The 24,338-nt window shown below is 35.3% G+C and overlaps 1 protein-coding gene and 1 long non-coding RNA gene across 2 annotated transcripts; one reads left to right on the top strand and one right to left on the bottom strand.

Moving 5' to 3' along the window:
* Positions 1–11: 11 nt before the first annotated feature.
* On the bottom strand, positions 12–16,366 carry LOC103997608 (vacuolar protein sorting-associated protein 35B). The gene is made up of 22 exons (XM_009418887.3): positions 16,045–16,366; positions 15,840–15,936; positions 15,620–15,746; positions 13,236–13,421; positions 11,759–11,846; positions 11,515–11,571; positions 11,334–11,423; positions 11,134–11,256; positions 9,284–9,358; positions 9,141–9,200; positions 7,142–7,258; positions 6,626–6,865; positions 6,484–6,549; positions 6,245–6,334; positions 5,532–5,621; positions 2,482–2,571; positions 2,173–2,241; positions 2,011–2,091; positions 1,762–1,869; positions 1,555–1,658; positions 609–722; positions 12–534 (listed from the first exon to the last, which is right to left on the bottom strand). Exons 1-22 carry the CDS (start codon positions 16,132–16,134, stop codon positions 327–329), a joined length of 2,370 nt encoding a protein of 789 aa, XP_009417162.2. The 5' UTR covers positions 16,135–16,366; the 3' UTR covers positions 12–326.
* A 373-nt stretch (positions 16,367–16,739) lies between these two features.
* Positions 16,740–22,389, top strand: LOC108951206 (uncharacterized). Its single transcript, XR_001975525.2, has 2 exons — positions 16,740–17,009; positions 22,073–22,389. It is a non-coding gene; the product is annotated as an uncharacterized LOC108951206 (long non-coding RNA).
* Positions 22,390–24,338: the final 1,949 nt, after the last annotated feature.

Below are 24,338 nucleotides of genomic sequence, written 5' to 3'. Positions count from 1 at the left end.
CTTCTTCGATAGACAATAAAAATCCGAATTTTAATTCAAAATCTAAGGAATAGACATTACATTATTACATACGCCAATGTTGTCTAACCACAACTCCATCCAAAACTTCTAAGTGGACATGTAGGAAACTTCGTCGATCATCCAACACTGACAAATAATAGAAAATGAAAAGCATACACGAGTGAGGCCACCAAAGAATGCATGAGATTAAAACGGCACAAACTATGGCGCATATACAATGCTCTATTTACCACCTTGACAATTAAAATGAAAATTTGGGGTTACATAGCACTCCTGACTAGGCTGTCACAGAGAATGCACTGCCATCAAATTTTGATGGGATCATATTTTTCGCCCAAAGCGCCACCTTTCTGCTTCTGGAACTGGATATAACGCAGAGTGCTGGCGAAGAACGCATCAGCTGATGGATCTGATGAGCCATCAGTTTGCATCTCAGTTTTGATGAGTTCAATCAAACCTTGAAGCACAGAACTTGTAACCTGGGGGTTCCCTTTCTCAAAGAAGTACAAGTACCTGCAAGGAAAAAAATAAAATAAGCAAAGCAATCATTTAATTCTTAGATTAGATATTTGCTTTGACAATGTTACTTGTTCAGTATTTCGATGAACAGTACGACTGGTCCACTGCTGCCCCTTGTCACATTGGCCATTTGTTGGGCAGCATTCGCAATTCTCAAGGCTCGCTTTAAGCAAAGGAGGACCCTGGAACAAATCAGTGCAAGAGGATTAAAATATTATTTTTGTCCCTGGTTCTTAGTAATATTATTTTTGTAAGATGCATAGGCTCGTCGGTTTTGGAACTATTTTTCCTCATAAAGATAAGACTGATTAGTTAAGAATGAATAGGACATGCACAGACACATGAATATGAACTCATGCACACACAATATACTTGCGAAAACACTTGGATGCTTATGTAGGCCCTGTGGCCCATAGAGATAGATGAGTCATAATTGATTTCTCTATAATATTAGAAATATGGCTACAAGCGCAGAGAACAAAACAAAGGTGGTAACCATGGAAGAAAGAGGTTGGTTAGAAATAGGAGGAAATACTTGATAGAGGAAGAAGAAGATGACCATGACCAACTTGTTCTAAGTTCACTAAGAGAATAATAATTGCAAATCAACCCAAATATACTCAATTAAACATATCAAAAATATGGATGAAACTTGTTTGCAAATACCTAAAATTATTATTAAAAAAAAGGCAGATAGACTGATTTGATCCAAAATTATTCAATTGAAGTTCCTGAAAATCTCAAAGGCCCAGAAAACATTAAGGCTCAACCTACACCAACTAGAATCAATCTACTTGACCTAACTCATGGCTAAAACATTCAAGACCAACACCGGTGGGAAATGCACAGCTATAGCTTCCGTAAAGGCATAATGCATTTAAGGTACTGGAACAAGTAGGAGGACCTACAGTTTGGCAACAGAGTAGACTGACTACCACATTGTGGAGTCCAATACCCCACAACAAACTGCTAGGAGTCAACAGAAATATATGGGTCAAAAGAAATAATATGTACCTTTCTCCATCTTTAATGCCATCTTGCTCATCAACCCAGAATAGATGTGAACATGCATAAACAGCTCTGCACTGATCAGGCTTCTTCAAAAGTTTGGCAGAATACTGCACAAGAGGGAAAACATTTGCCAGGTTAACAACTTCACTCCATAACAAGTCACACAAAGGTTTGTAGCAGACAGACACTCATGACGATGAGAAAGCTTACCCCTGTGGCCTTATGTGTTAGTGTGTCTCTGTTCTCAACCCCAAAGACATTCATCCGCTGAAGAGTTCCTATAATTAAGTGAATTGCAGTCACTTGTGCTTTGGAGTCCTGCTCAAACAAACATTATAATCAACGTAAGATTAACAAAAGATAAAGACCAATTACTTCGAAATATGCTCTCCCAAATATAACATAGTCCATTCAATTAAAAGAGCTGCAAACACAAGGTCTTCTATATAGATAACTTACCGCAACCTCCTCTTCATATAAAATAAATGCTTGGGTGAAGAATTCATAAGCAACAGGTTCAAGATCACAATCATTGGCAGCCTGAGGTAAGAAAACCAGTTACCAAGGAAAACCTAATTTTTAATGGGGCAAAAACTTTCAGGACTGTAGAAGTATACAAACCTCCGCGCACTGTAAGTATAATCTTAGAGCAAGCTCTGGTGAAGGGACAGATAACAATGCCTCAATAGTCTGAAACAGATTAAAGCAATGAGACTAAGGGAAACACAAAGGACACTTGGAAAACTGAAATAATCAACAAGGGACAAGATAACTTATGAAGCGGCAACTGATGCTTTTCCAGAAATCATAATCTCTCATGTGTAAACTTTTATACCAAATCAGAATATGCTTATTCTAGCTGTGCTAATAAAATAGTAGATAACTAGTTTTCAATTTATTCATAACGTGCAAACTCAGAGAAATAGTAACCTGATGTAAAATTTGAAAGATTTTCTTTGGTGTTGCAGAGATTTCTTCACCAATCACATCTCCATCTTGCCCTTGTAAATGTCTAACCAACTGCAGAACAACATGAATTCATTAAAGATTAACTGGTGTAGAGAAAATCATTTAAATGACAAATTTTACTTGGTAGAAAAAATCATTATAGTCATTGGGAGCTGGTTCTTCAAATAGGCAGTGGTGATAATGACAAGTGAAAGAATTTCGTCTGGGTGAGTTGCCTTTTAACTTAGAAATACATTCACCAAGTTTTTTGTAAAAGGAAATTTCGGTTTTGCAACTTCAGGCCAGTTTAACTTAGCAAATACATAATGGATGCAAACTCAAGAAAGAAACCAAGTGCACTTTATTCTACTGATACAAACAAACAACTTAGGGAATTTGAGATTATACATAGCACCTTTTGGGTAATCATGTAAACTTGGCATGATAATGCTCTGGCTAAAATCCCAAGCCACACAATAGTAAGAAATGCAGAAACTGGTTATTTTAGTCCACAAATTAATTACTAGAAATCTACCAATCAACCATAGATTGGATAATCTGACCTATATAGTGACTAATGTAAGGAATCATCATGATTTTTTAAGACACAAGTCCTCCCTCAGAATGTTATATGCCTGTCAATCATCTGGAAGACACCAAAAAGCAGAGGTATGTATAAGGAGACAGTAGGGAGTGACTTTTATGGTTATACATTTACATTTATTATATGATTGCTCATGGCAAACCATACTGTAGATGCATATCACCGAGCCCTTATTAAGGATGCTTTTCCTGCCACTTTGATGCCAAAAGAAGGGTAAAAAATTTAGCCTAGATGAGCCTCCAGATTAAGTCCAATGCATCTATATGTCTGGTTATATTGGATTATTTTAATTCTTGACTCAAGTCTTGAGTTCAGACATAAAGAGCCAACTTGTTCGACTGGTCCAGACTGCATATTGGTTTTAAATTTAACTTATATAAAACTTTCACTTAGGTTGTTGACAGCCTGGATCCAAAGAAATTAACAGCCATAATCCTGAATCCAATTATCCTATAGGGCCTGAATAACTATTTATAAAAAGTGTGTTGTGATTAAAAATTTTTGGAGACCTGAATATTCACTTGAAATCTATGGTCAGATGGTTCCCCTCTAGTTATTGTTTCCGACAAAAGCATGACTTGTTTAGCTAAATTTGTGAAAGATCTCTTGACATAGAGAACAAGAAGTCCTTCCTTTTCCTTCTTTCTTCTTTTCTCACTCTTGTACTTGTCAAAGATTGCCATGATGATTATGCCAATTCAAAATGTATCAAGATGTACCATGCCAAGACATGCTCCAGGTCCCAGAATATGGCTAGGCCAATTTTCGAACTGTGCCTTCCACTTCACATAGATATCAGCATGCCCTATACAACTCAACGAGGATTTTTATCCTTTCTCCCAAGGTACATTATGAGAATTACATCAACCTTATTTATAGGCTACTGTTAAATGTTAATTGTAAAAAGACTACATTATCTTCCCAGTTAAAACTCAACTAGAACTTCCTAAAGATTTTATTTTATCATCAAAAGACAAAGCCTATGATAATATAAAACTTATACTTCAAAGTCCCTATAAATCGAATATAAACTCAAACCAAAAACTTTCTCAATTGGGATGCATAAATTTGCTTCTGCAGAGCAAATTAAGTCCCGAAGGTCATGGTGGAGTAACATTATCTAAAAGGTTTTTATCCTCTTGGATTGAATTTTTGGTGTGTTGATTTCTCTCTTTGTTGCAATCACTTGAATACATAAAATATTAGGATTGGAAGAATAAGACTGGAAGTAGGATGTGAAAATAGAATATTTCCCAAGGATTTTCAAAGTGCAGGAATACCAAATGATGCTATATAAAGTGGCATTGTAGGGCTAATCCTCACTCTAATTTGATATAGCATCCATAACCTGTATAAGATAACATACTAATGCAAAAGATGACTAAATCAATGAAATAAGACTCAAAAGTGAGGGGTACAAGACTGTGGATTGGAAAAAGACTATAAGTTGGAGCAAGGTATGCGATACCGTATCGTACCGGTGTTTCGAGGTTGACTCGATACGGTATGGTACTAGCGTACCGAGCGGTTCACCAGGGCTTACCGAACGATTTTAAATATTTCTTCTTCTTACTGTAGCATTGTAGCATTGCTACAGTGTAGCACTATAGCACCGTAGCACGGTCCGTCCGGTAGCGGGCGATCCACGTACCGGTATGCCGTCGGACTGGTACGTATCGCCCGTACCGGACAGTACCATTCGAAATTGCATACTATGAGTTGGAGGAAACATCCATCATAGAAAGTAAATATTAGGGCCATAAACATAATAGAATTCATCAATGGTTCTTTGTGCCTATGAAGGTTTTATTTATATAGTAAAAACTAAACTACTATAAATATTAAATAAGACAATGGCTCTATCTTATCTTCTCCAAATTCAAACTCAACTAAGACTATCTAAGATAAACCTTTATCTTATCATCAAAAGATAAAGCCTATAATAAGATAAAACTTCTCCTAACAAACCCAACATTAAAAAGTACAAATACTTCAAAGTCCCAAAAACATCTTTACGAACTAGAATAAGCTAAAAATTTGAGATTTTGAAGCATCAATTGCGTATGCATTATGATTACATCACAGTTCATTCTTCATAAACTACTAACTTAAAAAAAAGAGAAATGTGTTCATGCTCATCAATTTAAGATGTTTTTTCTTGTTCAACAATCTTAGGACATGAAATATGTCCATGTTAAAATGTTAATAATATGAAGAATTTACAGGTAAGCAAACACTCTTTACCATTATCTTGGTTATCATTGTCTACTCTAACGATCATGCAAAGATTCTATCATGACACATCAAGCATACTCTATGAGAATATATACAAAGAAAAAAGTCAAATGATAAATGATGTTTTAAAATTATAAAAAAAGGATCTCTGCAACTTTAAAATTTACAGTGATAAAAGATTTTAAACACAAACCTTAAGGGCGGAAAAGACAAGGGGAGGTACAGTAAAAGGTAGTCGTTTGGGACCTCCAAGAATAATATGCTTCCTGACGGTACATATGATCTGAAAATCATTGTAGTTGTAATTAAACTAGCTGGTATAACTTGTATATGCAATCGACACGAAGGTGTGAACAATTCAACAAAATAAAGTTAAATGTCACATCTCTATTCATAAGATGCTTTGGCTAAGTCTCTAACTTCATAATAGAATAGCCTATTTTAAATTGCCATGAATCGTTTAATTGGTCACATTTTATAGATAAGATAATGAACCAGAGAATGATTGAGAAAGTACTATGAAGATAATGGATATACAACACAAGAGTAGGCAGTATCTTGATGCAATAGTTTTTTTCTTCCCTTCGAAAAATCTTTCAAAGGGTTTATATGAGAATCCACATTTGTAAGATATTGTTTTTTAGCTAAGATGAATATCTCTATCATCTAAATGAAAAGAAGTACCATATCATAATGACTCTGAAGAAATTTCATGCTTATAAGTGAAAATATGCACACTATATTTATCATATTTGAAACATTTTAAGTACAAGATACTGATAAGGTATATAATATATTAGGATTTAGTTATCCCTTACTGACAAAGACAACCCTTTTTCAAAAACAACCAAACAGCAAGTTCTAATATATGTAACTCATAAAATGTGAAAGAAACATATTATCTACCTTCAACATCTCCTCAGGGTCATCGTTATGCAACATATGAATGAGACGAGCAACAGAATTTTGTTCCTCCTTGAAATCCTCTTCATCAATCTATATACAGAGAAAAGTGTACAAAATAGAAAATCAGTCTATTTTACAGGTTGCTCTGATGACATAGCTAGATACATTTAAAGTAAGGATAGTAAGTTTTTGACTGCATAAGAGATAACTAACTGGAAAAGAGTAAAACCAATGCTTACCTCATCATCTTGAGTTTCATCCATATCTCTTATAAGCCCTTTTATCAATTCAAATAAAGCCTCAACCTAGAAGTATAAAAAAATCTTACAATTTGTCCAAAGACCATTTATATCTAGAACACAAATAAAAGGGAAGGCCTACTTTGTCAGCAGTTGATATGCAGGTGGTATTCTTCATGATGCTTTGGATAATAACTACAGCCATGACTTTATTAGTCCCATTATCCAGGTGGTCCATGACCCGGGGATAGTTAGGAAGCTTTAAGGCAGTACCAATATCATTATACTTTTCCAGAGGAGCACTTAAAAGTGCAACAATTTGCTTAGTTGCTCTGCTATCCTCGAGTTTAGCTCTTCCTGAAAGTTTCTTGACGCATGCTCCCTGTTGACAAATGCAAGTAAGAAATATGCTGCTATATTGTTCACAAACATTTCGATCCAAATAGCTTTCTAATTGGCCAAGTGTCAAATGAAATTTAATTCTAGCCTACTTCATACATGCAACATTTGATAGAGACTGATGTTCATTTTATTTCATAAATGCAAAAGGAACTCCCCAAAGTCATTATATATCAGACAAGAAAGGCATGGCTTGTGTCCTATTTATTATGATAAAACATGAACATCAGAAATTACAGCCAAAATGATTAGCTCATACCAGTACTTGATCCACATAGTCAAGCCGGTCAGGATGCACACGGAGAGTAAATGTGAGAAGGGACACATAGAGAGTGATTGCTCCAACAACAGGCATGTCAACCTGTGCTTCTATTACCTATAAATATAGAACAGCTGAGAATCTTGATATACATAATCAGAACACAGACTTGTTGCACATAATCACTAGTCTTATCAAACCAATGTGACACCAAAACCATCATCAATTAACCAGCAACTGTAACATACACTAACAAAAGATTAAAATGGCCTAGAAGTGTGATAATAGTCAACCACAGCAAAAGCAGCATATATTCTTTTTGGTCTGTGTAAAAGAATAAAATCAAGAATTGTCTTATAATAATTTATATTCCCATAAGTTAATTAGCTATGATACCGGTCTATAATCACAAAAATTCCAAGTATTATATTTTCACCCAAAAAAATTGTTTGTATCTGGTAGGAAATCTACATGAATATGAACTAAGCCAGGCATTGCCACTGCAACAAATATCACAGGAAAAAAATTGAGCTGGGATGGCTACAAAAGGCACATTATTGATAATGTAACTCTAGATCTCCAAATCATGATCATGCAATCATATATCGCTTTGTAAAAAAAAAATTTTAAAAATCTTGACGATGGAACTAATACTGAACTACTTATTTAAATCAAGGGCCTCACAACTGCTTGTTTTCACACTTATGAATATTAATGTATAATTGAAGCAACTAGACGCATAAAGGATGAAATATGATAGCTGGGCATGAATTATCAGAATGAAATAAGAACAAAGAAGGTTTTCCTTCTGCTGAAAATAACAAGTATTTCATAATTCATAACATCTACACGTCTAATATTCTACTGCAAGCTACCTTCTTCAGTTACATGCCAAGAGCTTATAACAATGTAACAATTGCCATATAGATCCATTGAAGGAAAAAGGGAACCAAGTAATACCATTTAGTAAGCCAGCTTTTAAGTTACAGATGGTCATATTGCAAGTAATCAAGGTTGCACACAATGAAAATGCTATAAATGCCAATATTTGCAAACAAAAAATTTAGTGGTGCTACAATGAATCCAGGATAGCAACTAAAGAAGCAAGCTATCAGATGCAGCCAAATGCATCCTCAAGTGATATTTCGGTAATCTGATCCATCATTAAGGCCTTAACAATGTCAAGATAAGCAACAAAGACAATTACTAGATACCAATGTATTAAGAGTTCTTGAGGCAAGAAGCATCATGTAATTCCCTTTTTTCTGTCTTTTAGAGAACAAGAAGAAAGGCATGTGTCAAAAGTGAATTCTAAGGTTTCAAGGCTCAAAATTCAAAATTGACTCCTGGAATAGGCTATGTTATGCCAGCAAGAAAGAGAAAACATTATTTTGTTAACTTTTAATTTGACACCATACTCGCTAGGTTCAAATAATGTGACTTTCAAAATCCAATATAATAATGTTTTAATTGTTGTAGCTCTTTCAAACTTTGATTCACCTTCAAACTTCAATATCTTCTAAGTTCTAACCACGTTTCAGGATTGAAAGATCTTGATGAACCAAAGAAAACTGCCACCATCCTGTATCAGTGACTGAATGATAATTATTTCAGATGATCCACAACTAGGTAATACTAATAGGAAGCTCCAAATGCTTGATTCCATTGACATGACCCAGTGCCCCAGACTCCAAATATAACTATTGCCACCTGAGCTACTAAAATGTCATATGGCAAGATGCAACCAGGTGAAGTTTTTAGAATGTTGGAACAATAATATAATTCAGTACAACAAAGTCAACCGAGAAGTGAGATACCTGAAACCAAATAGGTTTCACATCTTACAACAATTTTGTAGACTCAGTCCTAATTGATATAGATACATACAGAAAAGCACAAGAACTTAAAAGGTGCCATGAATGCATTACATAACTATACTTAGGCAGCAAGATATTATCAGAATTCAGAAGAGATATACATGAGCTATATAAGAAACTACCTTTCCTATCGCATTGCTGAGTTTGGAAAAAGCTTCTACTTGCAAGAATTCTGGTAATACCTGCAGCACTATCTACGAGTAAGATTCATTGTTTTGTGTGTGCACATGTGAAATGCAACCATGAACCATGTCACGAAACTAACTTCTATACTGGAAGCAGCATAATTTGATAGTCTGTCCATGAGTTGAGATAGAACTGTTTTAATATCAACAGTTGGCTGAATAAAGAATGAGAAAGAAATTTAATCAGTCTCCATTATCAAATCAAATATTAGTAGGAGCTAATCTGCCAAAAAATAACAATAATATAATAATATGTCCATAAGAAACAGTAAGTACACAGAATTGGAGACAGGATCTAGCGATCTCTTATAATAATACAGAGGAGTTATCACTTTGAGGAAATATAGAAAATGATACCTAGGTCAACTTGCAGCATAAACTATTATAGACAAAACAAATAAACTTAAATTATTAATCTATACCGATCCCTAGACTACAATGCATCTCCTGAACTGTTTGCATCTTCTAACCAGTACTTCTCTAATTAGTTCTGTAATTCAAGTGACAGGAGTATCTTCCAAGACCAAAATTTAAGGAAAAAAGACCGTTTAATGCTATAAAATAAATGCCAAAGGGACTGCTCAAGAGGCTTACGGTTCTTACATTCATAGGCTACTAGCTTCATAACCAAATACTATACTCCTAAATCAACTCAATTTAGGCTTAATTCTCAAAAGAATAGGATATAGTGTATAACTGAATACTTATAAAGTTATAATATACTGTCACAGTATCGGAGTGCTACAGTATCATGGCACGACAGTACTTACTTTTTCCCTGATATTGTAAAGTTATTTGGATTGGACTTTTTTATAGGGGCTGATGTTGTCCGAAATCTATTAGGACCAGATTGGTCTTCCTTCCCTTCTGTCCTAAAATAATTAGGGCTCCAATAACAGGCAGCTGCGGTCCTAACTTGATTAGAACTGGATGAGACTTCCTTCAGTGCCATCCTAACATGATTAGGACCAAATAAGTGCAGATAAGCATGATAATGGAACAGGAGCTGAGTGTAGACCGCTCAGATGAGTCTGCTGGACTGACAAGTCTGATCTTTGTATTTTAATAGGAACATGTGCAAATAAAGCATGAGAAAGGAGAATGATGTGGTTTAATTTAGGAGGTCGTTCATCATGTTCAGGTGTCATCTACAAGACAAAAAAAAAGAAAGAGTATGTGGAAGGAGATTGAGGTCAACAGAACCAAGCAGGTAACCTTACAAGTAGAATATCAACGAAGACCTTTGCCAAAGCATCCATACTTCTTTTTGGCAATTGCGCCTTGACATAATGACTGTCAAAGTTCCTCCAAATTAAGAATGAAAATAAAAAAAAGGAGGCAAGCCTAACACAAAGGTTCTTGCTAATAATGGATGGTCTGGGAGGGTCAATATACAGTCTTACCCCTACAAACAAAGAGGAAGCCAGCAGCATCATGATTCACCTTCAAAGTTCCTCCAGGTCAATCAATACAAAAAGAGAAGGGGAAAGAAAGCTACAAAGAAGATCTTTCTGTTGCCAACTCACATACAGTACACAGGAAAGAAATATGAATGACCTAAAAAAGATGGCAGTTCATGAGGCTCTTCCAATGCAAAATCTGAGGAGAGTCGATGTATATAGTCTTACCCGTGCAAACAGAGTTTAATTCAGTGAAATATGAACTTAACCACTGGATTGTCTTAAAAGATTTTTCCTTGGTATTTTTCAACCAAAAACAGATTAACATTTATAACGAGTCAAGATTAAGAGTAGAGAAAATCCTACAGCTAAGAGAAAATTTGCTCACTTAGATGCACATACTAGCTTATACCAAATCAAAAAGTTATGTTAGGTATAAAGAGTAATCAATATCAATAATATAAAAAATAAAACTAAAAAAATACCTCAAATTGAAAATAACTAAGACTTGCAACCATTACTTTACCTACCTGAAGCTGGGGAAATGCACCTAACAATGTTTCAAGAGTTTGCAAGTGATATTCATCTGGAAACACTTGGATAATACAATCCATCAAATAGTGTTGTGCTAGCTCATCTTTACAATTGACAACCTGTTAGCAAATTCATTTTAAGAAAATTTAAAATGTGCAAGCTAAAGTATTATTTAAAACTTATTAACAAGATCGACCTGTTCCAGCACTCTGGGAAGAACAGTTTCTTTGTATATATCAAGATCAACACCCTCAATCTGGCTGAGAACATGAAGGTTTTTGCCAACCTATGAGAAAGAAAAAGAGTAAATGCAAAGGAAAAGATGGATTTTCTACTATCTTGCTAGAACAAAAATCAACTTAAGGTACTGATCTTACAAGATCACGAAGTTGGCTCCTTTCCTTTTCTCGTTTATCCTTTTCCCTGGTTGGCCCCTGCAGACCAGAAAGTCAAATTCTTGCTCTTAACTAAGGATCGCCTAAAAGTAAAAATTAACAATCACTAAAACACCTGCTTGACATAACTGCTATCATGGTACAGCGAAATGCCAAGTTTGTGACATGCATATGTTCATGCATCGACAACAGCAACTGATATATATGACAATCACTTAAAACCAACCTGATGATGCATTCGAACCCAGAGTTTATTCATCTCTGTAAAGTTTTGAATAACAAATTCAATAGCATGATTAACTGTGTCAGCATCCCTGAGAAAAGGCAATATAAATCAAAACAAATATGAGTAATAACATGACCAGTAGCAAACCACCAAATTATAACTTTCATTTTCGAAGTGTGGCTCTAAATCATATGAAAGAGCTAGAGGAACAAAACAGGCAGAAGAGATAATTTAGATGAAATTCAGTTCATGCAAGAAAGTTTGTTACCGAAAATAATTCTATGGTTCAAGAAATTTCATCATAAAAGTATCCTACAATGAAATTCATATTGGAAATAAAGCCAAGAGGAATTGAAGATCAGAACTCTACCACCAAGGATTTAAGTGCCAGTCCGATACAAGTTTTCGTAATATATCAGACCACTACAATATCAGTATACTTGACAGTATACCAACCTATACTACCTGGGGTTTTTTAAAAAATAATAAAAAAAAGAAACAAACTATATATATTGGTACTGGTTTATACTTTTTGATACTAATACCTAGTCAGACTGACAAATACCCATCAGTATGTACTACTGCAATCGGTATTCAGAACCTTGAGTACCACTCTAAAGCAAGGTCTGCCGTACCGGACCGTACCGCCCGGTACGGCGGTACATACCGGTCCGACAGGCCAACGGTACACGGACCGTCCTGTACCGTACCAAGCACTGTAGCGATGTAGTAGTGTACTGTAATACTGCAGCAGTGCTACAGTGCTTGATACACCTGGGTGTACCAAGCGGTATACCATACCGTACCGGTACCAAGCCCAGGTCGAAACGCCGGTACGGTACGGTACGACAGACCTTGCTCTAAAGTCTAAACCAAGAGACCTCTATGGTGGAATCTAAGAAGCAAAAGTGAACAGATGCAAATCAACTCAAAGGATTTGAATGTCAAAATCATATCAGTTGTATATTATCTTAGTCTTATTTTTGGTATTTTTATTTCTATATTAAAGAGAGTGAATTACATTAGGAAAATGTTTTTAAGTCATAGATGCATATATCATATCTAGGGAAGTGGTAATCTACTATGAATAAGAAGTTTGATTAAGAAACCTATTGATGTTCCTCTCTTCTAGGAGGCTCTTTATCTGAAATGAGATATAGTCAGGCTATATCTTGTTCAGAAATTATAAATAAGATAGGGTGAATTTTTGTGGAAAAAAAAAAACAATTTTCTTCATGGACTTATTCATTTCTTACACCCTTTGCTATGTTTCATCTAGCTTCTAATCTACCCCTTCCTTTCCATGGTGTCTACTCATTGCTAGGTACTGCTCACAGCTCACTTACAGAGATAATTATCAGATATCATTTAACCAAGCAAAACAAATTTCAAAATAATTTTGACACAGAAAAGACAAATAAAGAATCAAGTAAAACAAATAATAGGTTGCTTAGGTAATTCACTGAAATATTCTTACCCTTCATACTCAGACCCAATATCAGGCAACTTATCCCTGCTAATTTGACAAAGATAACTTCTCAAGAAAAGCCCACGTACAGGATGCTGAATACCACGGCACATTTCTACAAGGTCCTTAAGAACATCCTTTGCAGGAGCCTCCTTTGACTTGATGTAAACAGATCCTACTGTGCATAGGAGATACCTGGTCAATTGACAACCTAAACTTCAATCATGTGGACGAGACAAATATACAGAATACATCACATCAATAATAACCAGCCAAACCATTGCAGATAAACAGAAAAATTGAACTTCAGCAATAACATAGTGAAAGAAAGAAATGAATCAGGGTAAGCAAATGAAGAAGAGCATAGAGAAGATATATATGAGAAAACAGTAATAGATCTTGAAATGGATCTCTATGAACAAAAGACCACTGTAGCCAGAGATTTGCTTGTGATTTGATCACCTTTAACTTCTTAAAAAATAAGAAAGCTTCATTACAAAAACATCAGAAATGAATCAGGGTCAGCAAATGAAGAAGAGCATATAGAGGAAATATATGAGAAAACAGTAATAGATCTTGAAATGGATCTCTATGAACAAAAGACCACTGTAGCCAGAGAACTACTTGTGGTTTGATCACTTTAACTTCTTAAAGATTAAGAATGATTCATTACAAAAAAATTTCCACTTGTGTGTTAACCATAATGTTAACAAGAACAGGAAAAGAAAGAGATAAATGAGCTTACAAGTGATCCAACAATCATTCATCTAGTATTTTTTGGTATGGTTTCTGAAAAGTGTTGAAACTGAATATAAAACCGTCCAAAAATCATTGTTTGGTGAAAAAAATTTCCAAAGAAAATAACTTAAAAGGCAGCCAATGCTAGTTAACTCTGAGTTTAGAGGTAGATCAGTAGAACTTATTAGTTCTCATGTGGTTCATTTATATAGAAGAGACCCTCTAAAGCCTTATCTGCTGCTTCCATAACAAATTATCTTTTTTTTCCGGCTTTTCATATTTTAAACCTGTTGATCCATTTTGGGAACCAAAAAATCAATCACCATCTTATCTAGATCTCGGTTCAAGTACTGGTAAATCCTAGGAAACCAAAACATTGATGTCCATTTGCTAAAGAGATAACAACTACCAGGAGTTTAATCTATCATCCTATTAGTCACCTTGCTTTTACTCATTAAAATTGGCAAATTTGATCCAAGAAGAGTTCAGCATTCTTGTTCTCCATCAGAATAATTATCAAAAGACATGATAACCCCTAAATGTGATCCTACATCCCTAGGTAGTCCTGGTTTAAACTCATGAACCCCCCTTCATAGCCTACTGATTTGATTTGTTCTTATGGAGTTGTGCTTCAGAAACATCATAGTTTTTTTGGTCCATACCATATTCTTGCAATGATTGCTTAATTCAAGTTTCATATCAGACTCTTCTTTAATTCATTAACAAACCATTTCTTTTATGTCAAGAAGTATCCAAGTTGAAGATATAATCGAGTTTTCCCTCTATTTAGAACAGAGGTATATGAATAGTTGACAAGATTGGGGTTCTACTACTTACATGCAGCAACATCTTAGCTTTAGGTACTCCATCTACAAGTCCTGGATATAAGAAGCTGATGAAACATGAAGATCGAAGTGTGTTTATCTAGCCACTTAAGAGCTTTGTCCGGTCAAATAATGTAAGACAATGCAACAGTTGAATTGTGAGCATGAGCAGAATGGCAAAAATTTCGATTATGACCTGCAGCAGGCAAGTGAAAAGTAGCAAAATCTCAGAATACGTTGGTGATATGAAAGAGCAGTGTATCCTCTCAATGACATATATAATCATGCAACTTGGGCATCCTATGGAAAGAAGTAAAAAATCATGCACCTGTCAGATGCGAGACTTTTTAAATCTATGATGGCTTACCAGATGCGAGACAATCTATGCTTTCAATGAGCACCTAAAGGTGATATAATTGTTAATAATCTCCGATGCCCTTCGGGCATGATGATTTAGGAGTCATTTGAAACCAATGAATTGGTTTACTTTTATTAGTCAAAAATCAAGATCTTATGCTTGCTCATGAATACTACTTAATCAATCCAGTAAACAATAAATCAGTGTCAATTATCCAACCAAATACTCGCCAACAATCTTAAACAGGCATTAGGTGACAAAACTATTTTCTCATTGCATGATTTACCTGGTGCATTATAGCTCAAGTTCTTTGCAAATAATGAGCAATTAAGAAAGAAGTATTCCAACTCCAACTCAGCACAACTATTGTGAAGTAAAGGTAGCCAATAATTTTCGACAATTATGTCATTCAATTGATCAGCAAAAAATAGACAACAAAAGCAATGAAACGGAGCAGGGTTCATAGACATTACAGCCTGGGCAAGATGTTGCCTGCGTGCTGAACGAGTTCATACAGCTCGATAACGGAGATGGTGCCTCGTGCCGTCTCCTCCCGGAAGAACATCTCCATCTTCCTCAGCTCATCAAAGGCCCTCATATCTTCCCAGTCCCCGGAAAAGAAACACATTAAGATCCAGCTTCTACACAAGCAGCATTCACTACAAGCAAGATCAAATAGATATCCCAACTCACAGAGCTCGTAGTATTTGTGCGGGGAGAGCAGAGAGGTCCGCAGCTCCGATAGCATCTGCACCGAGTACCTGAGCGCATCCTTCAAGTCATTGGAATCCTAACACAGGATAGAAGATCGGGGTCAGACGAGAAGCAGAATAACGTTGGGCGAATGGTGAAGGTTAGGTTTAGCAATTAAGGCATCGTAACGGGATTGGGTTCCAACCAAGGCGCGGTGCATGTAGAAGGCGTTGTGCTGGATGCCGGCGATGCCCTCCGCCAGCCACTTCTCCTCATCGTCGCCGTGCGGCAGCATCTCCACGCCCTACGATCGATCGATGAGGCTCCTTCCGGCGCCGCCGCGGCGATCTCTCCTCGATCTCGGCCTTCTTTCTCTCGTTGGATTTGATCCCCTTCTTCTTCTTGCAACTAATATTCTCCGCCGCTGCGATTTGGGTCGGGAATTTGACGACGGGACTCTGCTTGCATCGGTGTTCCCTGCGTTTGCAGGCTGGAAGACCGAGCTTTCCGCTTCCGCCCGGGTTCGGCTCGGTTCGGTTTTACATGAACCGCTTAGTGAGAGATTTAAACCATTCTGAGGGTATGAGAGTCAAATTATATAGGTTACGGTTTTAAATGAAAATTTGAAAAGCCAAAATGAGGATCTAATTGGTCGAGAAACCAACGACTAGGGGGTTTTCCGAAAAGTTGCATGTCTCAGTTGTTGCTTCAAGCACTTTTCTGACCGAACCGGCTTAGGCCGTACTGGGGGTATGATGGTCATATAGTAGATATTTTGGGTTGTAATTGAAAATGTATAAAATATAAAGCCCTAATCGATGAAAATACCAACAGGTTACGGGGCTTTTTGGAAAACGACTACTTCTATTTACGATTTCGTTCGTCTTCCTGCGGCGGGCTCACACCATTCGCTGCTCCACCTCTCGGCGAGATGCGAGGAGAGCCCCGCCGTTGCTGCAGCTCTCCGTCAGTGGCGTCACGAACCTTCTGAGGCTCCTCTTTCCCAACAAACAGACGTCAGCCACCGCCACCCGCTTCATCCCTTCTTCATCTTTGCTCTCGGTGGCGAGCTTCTGGCAGAGATGAACCAGCGCCTTCTTTGGCTCAGTAGCGTGGATGATGTCCTTGGAGTTCACAAGGCGGACTATGGTCGTGCTTGCTTCCTTACAGGTAATGAGGGTTAGGCTATTTCCCCTTTTAATGTTCTTGAAAATTCGGTTCTTATCATCGTAGTTCCCTTTTGCGTAAAATTGTTGTATAAGAACTGAGATGTATCGGTGGACATTCCATGTTCTTGACGAATATAGAGAGCATTGATGTTGCATGAACACGTGTGGAAGAATAGGGTAGCTATTTCAGATTTGCCAAAAAGTACTATTTTGTTTATCTCCATGGTTGCTATGCGTGGTGAATTGGGGATAGAAATCTTGACCGCTGATTGTGAACACTGTACATACAGGGATGCTGGAAATGTAAATCTAGCATGTCTTAAAATACAAATAATAGGAACCTTCCACCTTTTGCCTTTTGTCATTAGCATATTCTCAAATCTATCATGACCTGTCTCTAGCTATAATAGCATCTGCATTTTCTAATCATGCCTTCTGTCCTTTAGTGCTCGAAATTTGTAGTCAAATTCTTATCTTCTCACATGAAATGCCTAAATGTAAGAGTTTAACAATTTGTTCCAGCCTATGGAAGCCCCCTAGTTCCTGTTATATCTTGCTAAGCAAGCCACCTGTGTGGTGTTGTATTATGTGGACTTTTCTTTACTTGGATATCCCTTTCAGGAACTCATCTGTGAATTGCTTCGACAAATATGTTGTATCTTTTTTGTGCATAGATTGGTACAACCTATATTCTATTGCATGTAGCACGAGCACTACAGTCTGGCTTGTTGAGCTCATGAACACAAATAATGTCGTATTTAGATGGTAGAGAATTGACCTCAGACATGTATGTCGATGATTGATTATTTGAAGACCCTATAATCAAATTTCATGGCACATAATTTGTTTAGCAGTTTTTATCAATATGTATTTTCTGTTTTCATTTTAATTCTGCAATACATAAAACTTTCATACAATGTCAGGTTATTAGTCCTATGCATAATAAATTTATTATTTCATGTAAAAAATTGCAACCGTAGGTTTAGAATGAAAATTTTATTGGATGATTGTTGTAGACATGACTTTGACTGAAATGCTAATCTCCAACATTTAAGAACTTTGTGATCTCTTCCTACAGAAAAGAAGAAACATGTACTAAATATGTCATGTTTAACAAATTATATCATAAAAATGTTTAGGAAAGTTTGGATCTACCAAAGAACAAGTTTCATAAAAAGAAATTCACTCTGTAGTTATACAAAAGAGCTCTAAATCCAAGCTTCTTTATAGACAATTGAAGAAAACGGGGATAATTTTGAAGAAAAAAAAGAGAAAAATCAAGAGAAGAAGGAAGAGTGCTACTGGTGGAAGAATGGAGTATAAAGAGGGGATGAAAGAAGACAAACAAGTGGGACAATGGTATAGGGGTGTAGGATAATGCCTACCACACCTTGTGATACCAATCAAAAACAGGCTGTATCCATTGTGTGAACCGATACTGGGTGAAATGCCTGGTATCTGTTCTGGTTCCAATTGGATCACTGTATGCCAGTTGATATCGACTAGTCTGGCTGGGTTTCAAATCCTTACTTCAACTAATAGACTACTGATCAATTTGCATAATATTAGCCTTCTTCACCTGCTACATTCATTGGATCAAATTGAGTTTGACTTCAAGTTTTAGCTACTGTGTCAGGTCATCAAATTGACTTGCAAGCTTGCTTGTTTAGGATTGTCTTAAACTGAAAAAAGATCATGGATTCTACACCCTTCACCGTGAACTTATCCTTCATTCGCTGTGGTCATCTCTATATTGAGACTGTACATTTTGTTATCACCATTATATTAGATAAAGAAAGCCATAATTACATATTGCTTTGAAGCTACAGTCATAAGGTTAATTTGAGCCGGGTCTCTCATTAGACTGTGGAGAATATACATTATTTGATGTGATAAGCCAAAAGCTTTTTTGTGAATCCAGAACTGATCCAATAGGGAGTTGGTTGATCTCAACTTCTGCAAGTGACACAAGATAGATTATGTTTCATATTGGGACAAAGAAAGATCTCTAATAACTTTATACTCAAAGGCTCCCAAGTGTGGTGCATATACCTGAATGCTTGCCAAAAAGTATTTTATAACCATTTTCCCTTGTAGGGACAAAAGCCCATGGATTTTTGTTATTGCAAAAGCTGTCATTTACATACAGAAAAATATGTTATATTGATTTTCAAAGGGGAATCAACTCTTCATGGTTGTCATAGAATTGTTGGCAATTTTGTTTCTAGAGTAACATTTTAAGTATTATTATTTTGTGTAATCATTGATGATTTTTTTCTCCTTAACATAAATTAAATTATCATAAATAATGTGTTGCTTTATTTAAATTATTAACTTCCTTGTTTGTGTAGTATATAATGAAATGATTAAATTGATTTCCTTAATCATGTGGACAAGTTAGGAATTTTGTTAGTCAATTAAATTATTAGTTAATTTATTTCGTAATGAGTGATGTGATTTTTAGAAAGTAAATAGTTTAAATTCTATTTTTTTATGAACTATAAGAAATAAATATTATAATTTTATCTTTGTGTGCGAATGTAAAATAAAAATAAATTTAAAATAAAAATTAAATTATTATTTATCTTTTGGGGAGAGCTAATATTCTCTAGGGGGCTCCCCCTCTCTCATTCCTCATCAAGCCCGACAATGATAGAATTCTCAAAGAAGAGGATCCCTTAGGAGAGATAGGTTCCTCTATTTTTTTTCTTATCAGATTTTATTATATTTTAAAATATTTGATATTAGAATTACTATAATTTATGTGATGTATGATAATGTTTTAATTTTAAAATTTTATGATTAATAAATAATGATCATTGAATTATGATGTTAGAATGATTCATTAATTCAATAATAGTTCTAATTCATTTAATTAGACATATTTATGTGAAGGAATTATGTGTAAATTTGTATGATTTAATTAGTTTTAAATTTGAAATCATAATCTAAATTAGTTAATTCATGAAAAATAATGGATTTAAGGTTAATTATTATTTTATAATATTTTAAAGTCTTTTTGAAAATATTAAAATATAATTTAGTAAGATGGGTCAAATTAGGGTTTGACCTTAGTTAACATGATTGACCAGACTAACCTATATGGCCAAATACGACCTAGCACATGTGATCAAGTATAATCCAACCCATATGGTTATACATAACTTAGCCCATGTGATCAGGTATAGTCCAACTCGTGTGGTTAGACATGACCTAGCTTATGTGGCCAAGTATAATGCAGCTCATATAGCCAGGTACGATGCAACCCATATGGCGAAGCACGACCCAACTCATGTGGCCAAGCACGATTCAGCTCATATGGCTAGGCATGTGATTAGGCACGATCTAGCCTGCAAACCAAGCGTGGCCTAATTCGATGGTAAGGCTAAGCCCAACTCGTGAGTGAGGCTCAGTTCAACTCGCAAAGCTAGGCTCGTCCAGATATGCAATTGTCATTAGACACATTGCCATCCCTTTATTCAGCCCATTGCACCTCAACCAAACTTGTTACATGGAACAAACATCTACAACGCACGTGATCCGTCCAAGACTCAGGTGAGTCGGTTTGATTTGGGTTTCACTATACGATATAGTCTAATTTCCTCTCCCTTTATTGGTTTGAGTTTGTTAGTTGACTAAATCAGATATGTTTGATTGGTTTAAGCCGGTTCAGGGCAATTCCAAACAAACTTGACTAATTCAAGCCTACTGGACGTAAATCAATCAAATCTAATTAGACCAGTCTAGGGTGATTTCAGATCATATCTATAACGATTTGATGTTAGTCTCATTAGGTCTTAATTGAATTAAGCTTGGTTTAAGTCAATTGGATTATTTCAATTAGGATTTTGCCTGATTGAGGACTCTTGAAAGATTGATGCTCATGTCTTTATGATTAAATGAACTTAAAAGTTTTATTTGAATATATCTTTTAGAAATGATTATTGGTTTTCTTCTTTTTTTTTTGAGTAAATTGATAATATTAATGTGATTGTTATCATGTTGTAAATATGGGTATACTGAGTACTCCATGTTGGAAGTGCAATCTGTGAAAGGAGCTGCGAGTCCATCAAAGTGCGGAGTCACCAATAGACATAGTTTAGTAGGCTATACATTAAGTATCGTCTATTATAATATTTTATCATACTATTTTTTGGATGCATGCATAAATGAATATAAATGAATGATCATGGTTAACTGTGTATCCTTGCCGAGGGCATGCAGGGTGATTCCCTTCAGGGATTAGCAGGTAATTAGACGTAATGGTTAGGCGATTCTTCTATTCGTTGTTGGGAGAAACGTGTCCTCATTTGGACGGGTGAGGGATATCTCTTCATCCACTATTGGGAGTGCGATATGGATTCTCTCCATTTGTTGGGAGGAATTCATCTCGTAAAATATGTCTTCTCCATTCGCTGTTAGGATAGTACACCATCGAGTATGATATACGTGTTTGTTATCTAACTGTTATGTATGTCATTGAGATGTGTATTATATGATTGATGCATGACTTTGTTTATAGCATAAGAATCATCATTGTTTTTCTGATATACAAGTTTTATAATGGATTGATATATTATCATTTTGTATTAAATTATTAATATTTATACATATTTTAAGAATATTGAAGATTATTTGTATGATTTTTTTTTAGATGTTTCTACCAGTATATTGGTTGCTATTATGTTTTTATCTTATTTTTATTTTCAGAGTAATCTATTGCTTTGTAATATATGTAAGACTTGGGTAGAGGAGACTTTTTAGTAATTTATGACCATAAAAAGGATATAATTTTTTTAATAAAAAAATATTTAGCAGGATAGATTTTGGATTCAAAGATAAGAAAAAAAAGAGTCTTGTATAACAATAGTTTATTTTTTTTATAAATATGGGATGTTACATTTTTGTGTGCAAACAAGAACTAGTTTATTATGTTCTTTATTCTTTATTATGATCCTGATGATTAAGAGTGACCATGACAATTCAATGTGAAAGTCCGAATTGCAAGTTGTAAGAGCCGTACTAACACTTGAAGTGATTGATTTGTTTTCTTTTTTTCATCAGGATGATGATCGATGCCTTTTTTGGCATCAGCTACTTCCTAGTTTCAAATGCCGGCTAGCAAGATATTGAGATGCATGGGGCTGATCAAGAATCTCAAAGCCTCCACACCGAGTTGGAAAGGTAGCTTGGTTGGTCACTGAAGTTTTGATAATTCCTGAAGATTTGGTTTTTGAGACAGCTACTGTTTTGTAATGTTTTCCATATGTGCTGAATCAGACAGGCAAATTATATCTTGTTACCGAACAAACTTCTCAGAAAACAGAAGCTTTTGTTTCAGTGTTGATTTCTTGAATTGTTGAGATGCCTATGGCCACAAAGATCCATGAACTGCATGAGACAAGTTATAAACTAGGAGAATGTAAATGAACCCCTTTCGTGCATTGGTTAGGAAGACGACCTTTATTATCAGTACTTGGATTAACTTGTTAGAGTCATTGATTATTTATTATATTTCACCTCACAGATTAATAGTAATTTGTGAGAGGAGATACTAGGAACAAAACGGCAAGAGAACATGGTCTGAGGGAGTAATAGATATAATAATATATTTTTTTATCTTTATAATAAAAATAATAAATTAGTCAATATCTGTTTTCGATTTTTCCGGTATCAAATTCAAGTTTTATTATTATGCTTTATTATGATATATGTATATATATATATATATATATATATATATATATATATATATATTGGAAATAAATAAATGGAGGAGGGATGAGGTTGAGCCGTACGGGGTGGTCCTTTTAGGGAGCAAGGACAAGTGAGCCAACTGGAACTGTGGTCGGTGGAACATGGCTTGGTCGGACCCATATATGATGATGTCGCCCATGGAATCGGACCAATCTATCCGTCAAATCCAAATCAGCTCAGGCGTTGCCATGTGGGGAGCGGGCAAGAGAACGTGGGCGCACGGGCGCGGCCGTACTGCATCTCCCACGCCGCGTCCTAAACGACAACCCTCTCTTTGCTCCGCCGCGGCGTGCAGCCAACCACTCCCATGTGCTCTCTCTCTCTCTCTCTATCTCTCGCTCAATCTCCATGCGTACTTCAAGCAATGGAATCGAAGGAGAAACTAAGCTCGGATCTTGATGTTTTCCTTACTGGTTCCTCTTGCTCTCGGTATTGCTATCAGCCTCTCTCTCTCTCTCTCTCTCGCTCTCTTCGATGTGTACTTCTGCAAGCAATAGAACCGAGGAAGAAACTAAGCTCGGATCTTGATGTCTTCCTTGCTGGCTGCTCTCACCCTTGGAAGCTATCGGTATCGTACTTTCTCTCTCTACACGCGCCATGACCGGCTACCAGACTGGATCACCCAGCCAGCCATCATCCAGCTATCGTGAACACCGCGGCGGAGATCGACGATAAATAAGATCCTGTCTCACCCATTGATTTAATGAAACAATATTTATCATAAAACTAAAGATGATTATTAAAGATTTTATATTCAAATTTGCTAGCCAACTTTAATCTCGTATCTAAGCTTATCACACGTCCTCGAATTGGACTGAAGCGGTTTGGCAAGCAGCTTTGATTAAGTATCTCCGATTTCTTTGATATTTAAATTAATAAAAAAAAATAAAATTAATTTAAAAAAAATATTGAGTCTTAAACTAGTCGGAGAAGATCCCAATTGAACTCTCAATTTAGGGGATTCATAAAGATAATTTCCTAATTTATTCTTTTCTATTTGAGTTTAACAAATATAATAATATATTTTATATATATTTATATATATGTATATGTATATATATATATATATATGTATATGTATATATATATGTATATGTATATATATGTATATGTATATATATATGTGTATGTATATATATATATGTATATGTATATATATATATGTATATGTATATATATATATGTATATATATATATATATATGTATATATATATATATATATATGTATATATATATATATATATATATATATATACATATATATATATATACATATATATATATATATATATATATATATATAATGACCATAGAAACTTTGATCATTGATCATTGAATAACTAAGAAAAATGCTTTCATTATATTTTGTATCAAACTTTCGTATGACATCTTTTTCATTCAAGATAAGATATTTACAATCGAAAACTTTAAAGTACGAAATATTGAGTGTTTTATCATTCCACGATTCATAAAGAGTTTTGGAAAATAATGGTCTTACAAGAATCCTATTTATGACATAACATGTTGTATTAATGGCTTTGGTCCAAAAATATTTGGGTAGACTATGTTCGT

The sequence above is a fragment of the Musa acuminata genome, chromosome BXJ2-9 (genome assembly GCF_036884655.1).
Source record: "Musa acuminata AAA Group cultivar baxijiao chromosome BXJ2-9, Cavendish_Baxijiao_AAA, whole genome shotgun sequence".
NCBI classification, from domain to species: Eukaryota; Viridiplantae; Streptophyta; class Magnoliopsida; order Zingiberales; family Musaceae; genus Musa; species Musa acuminata.
This window is presented reverse-complemented; position numbering and strand designations above follow the sequence as displayed.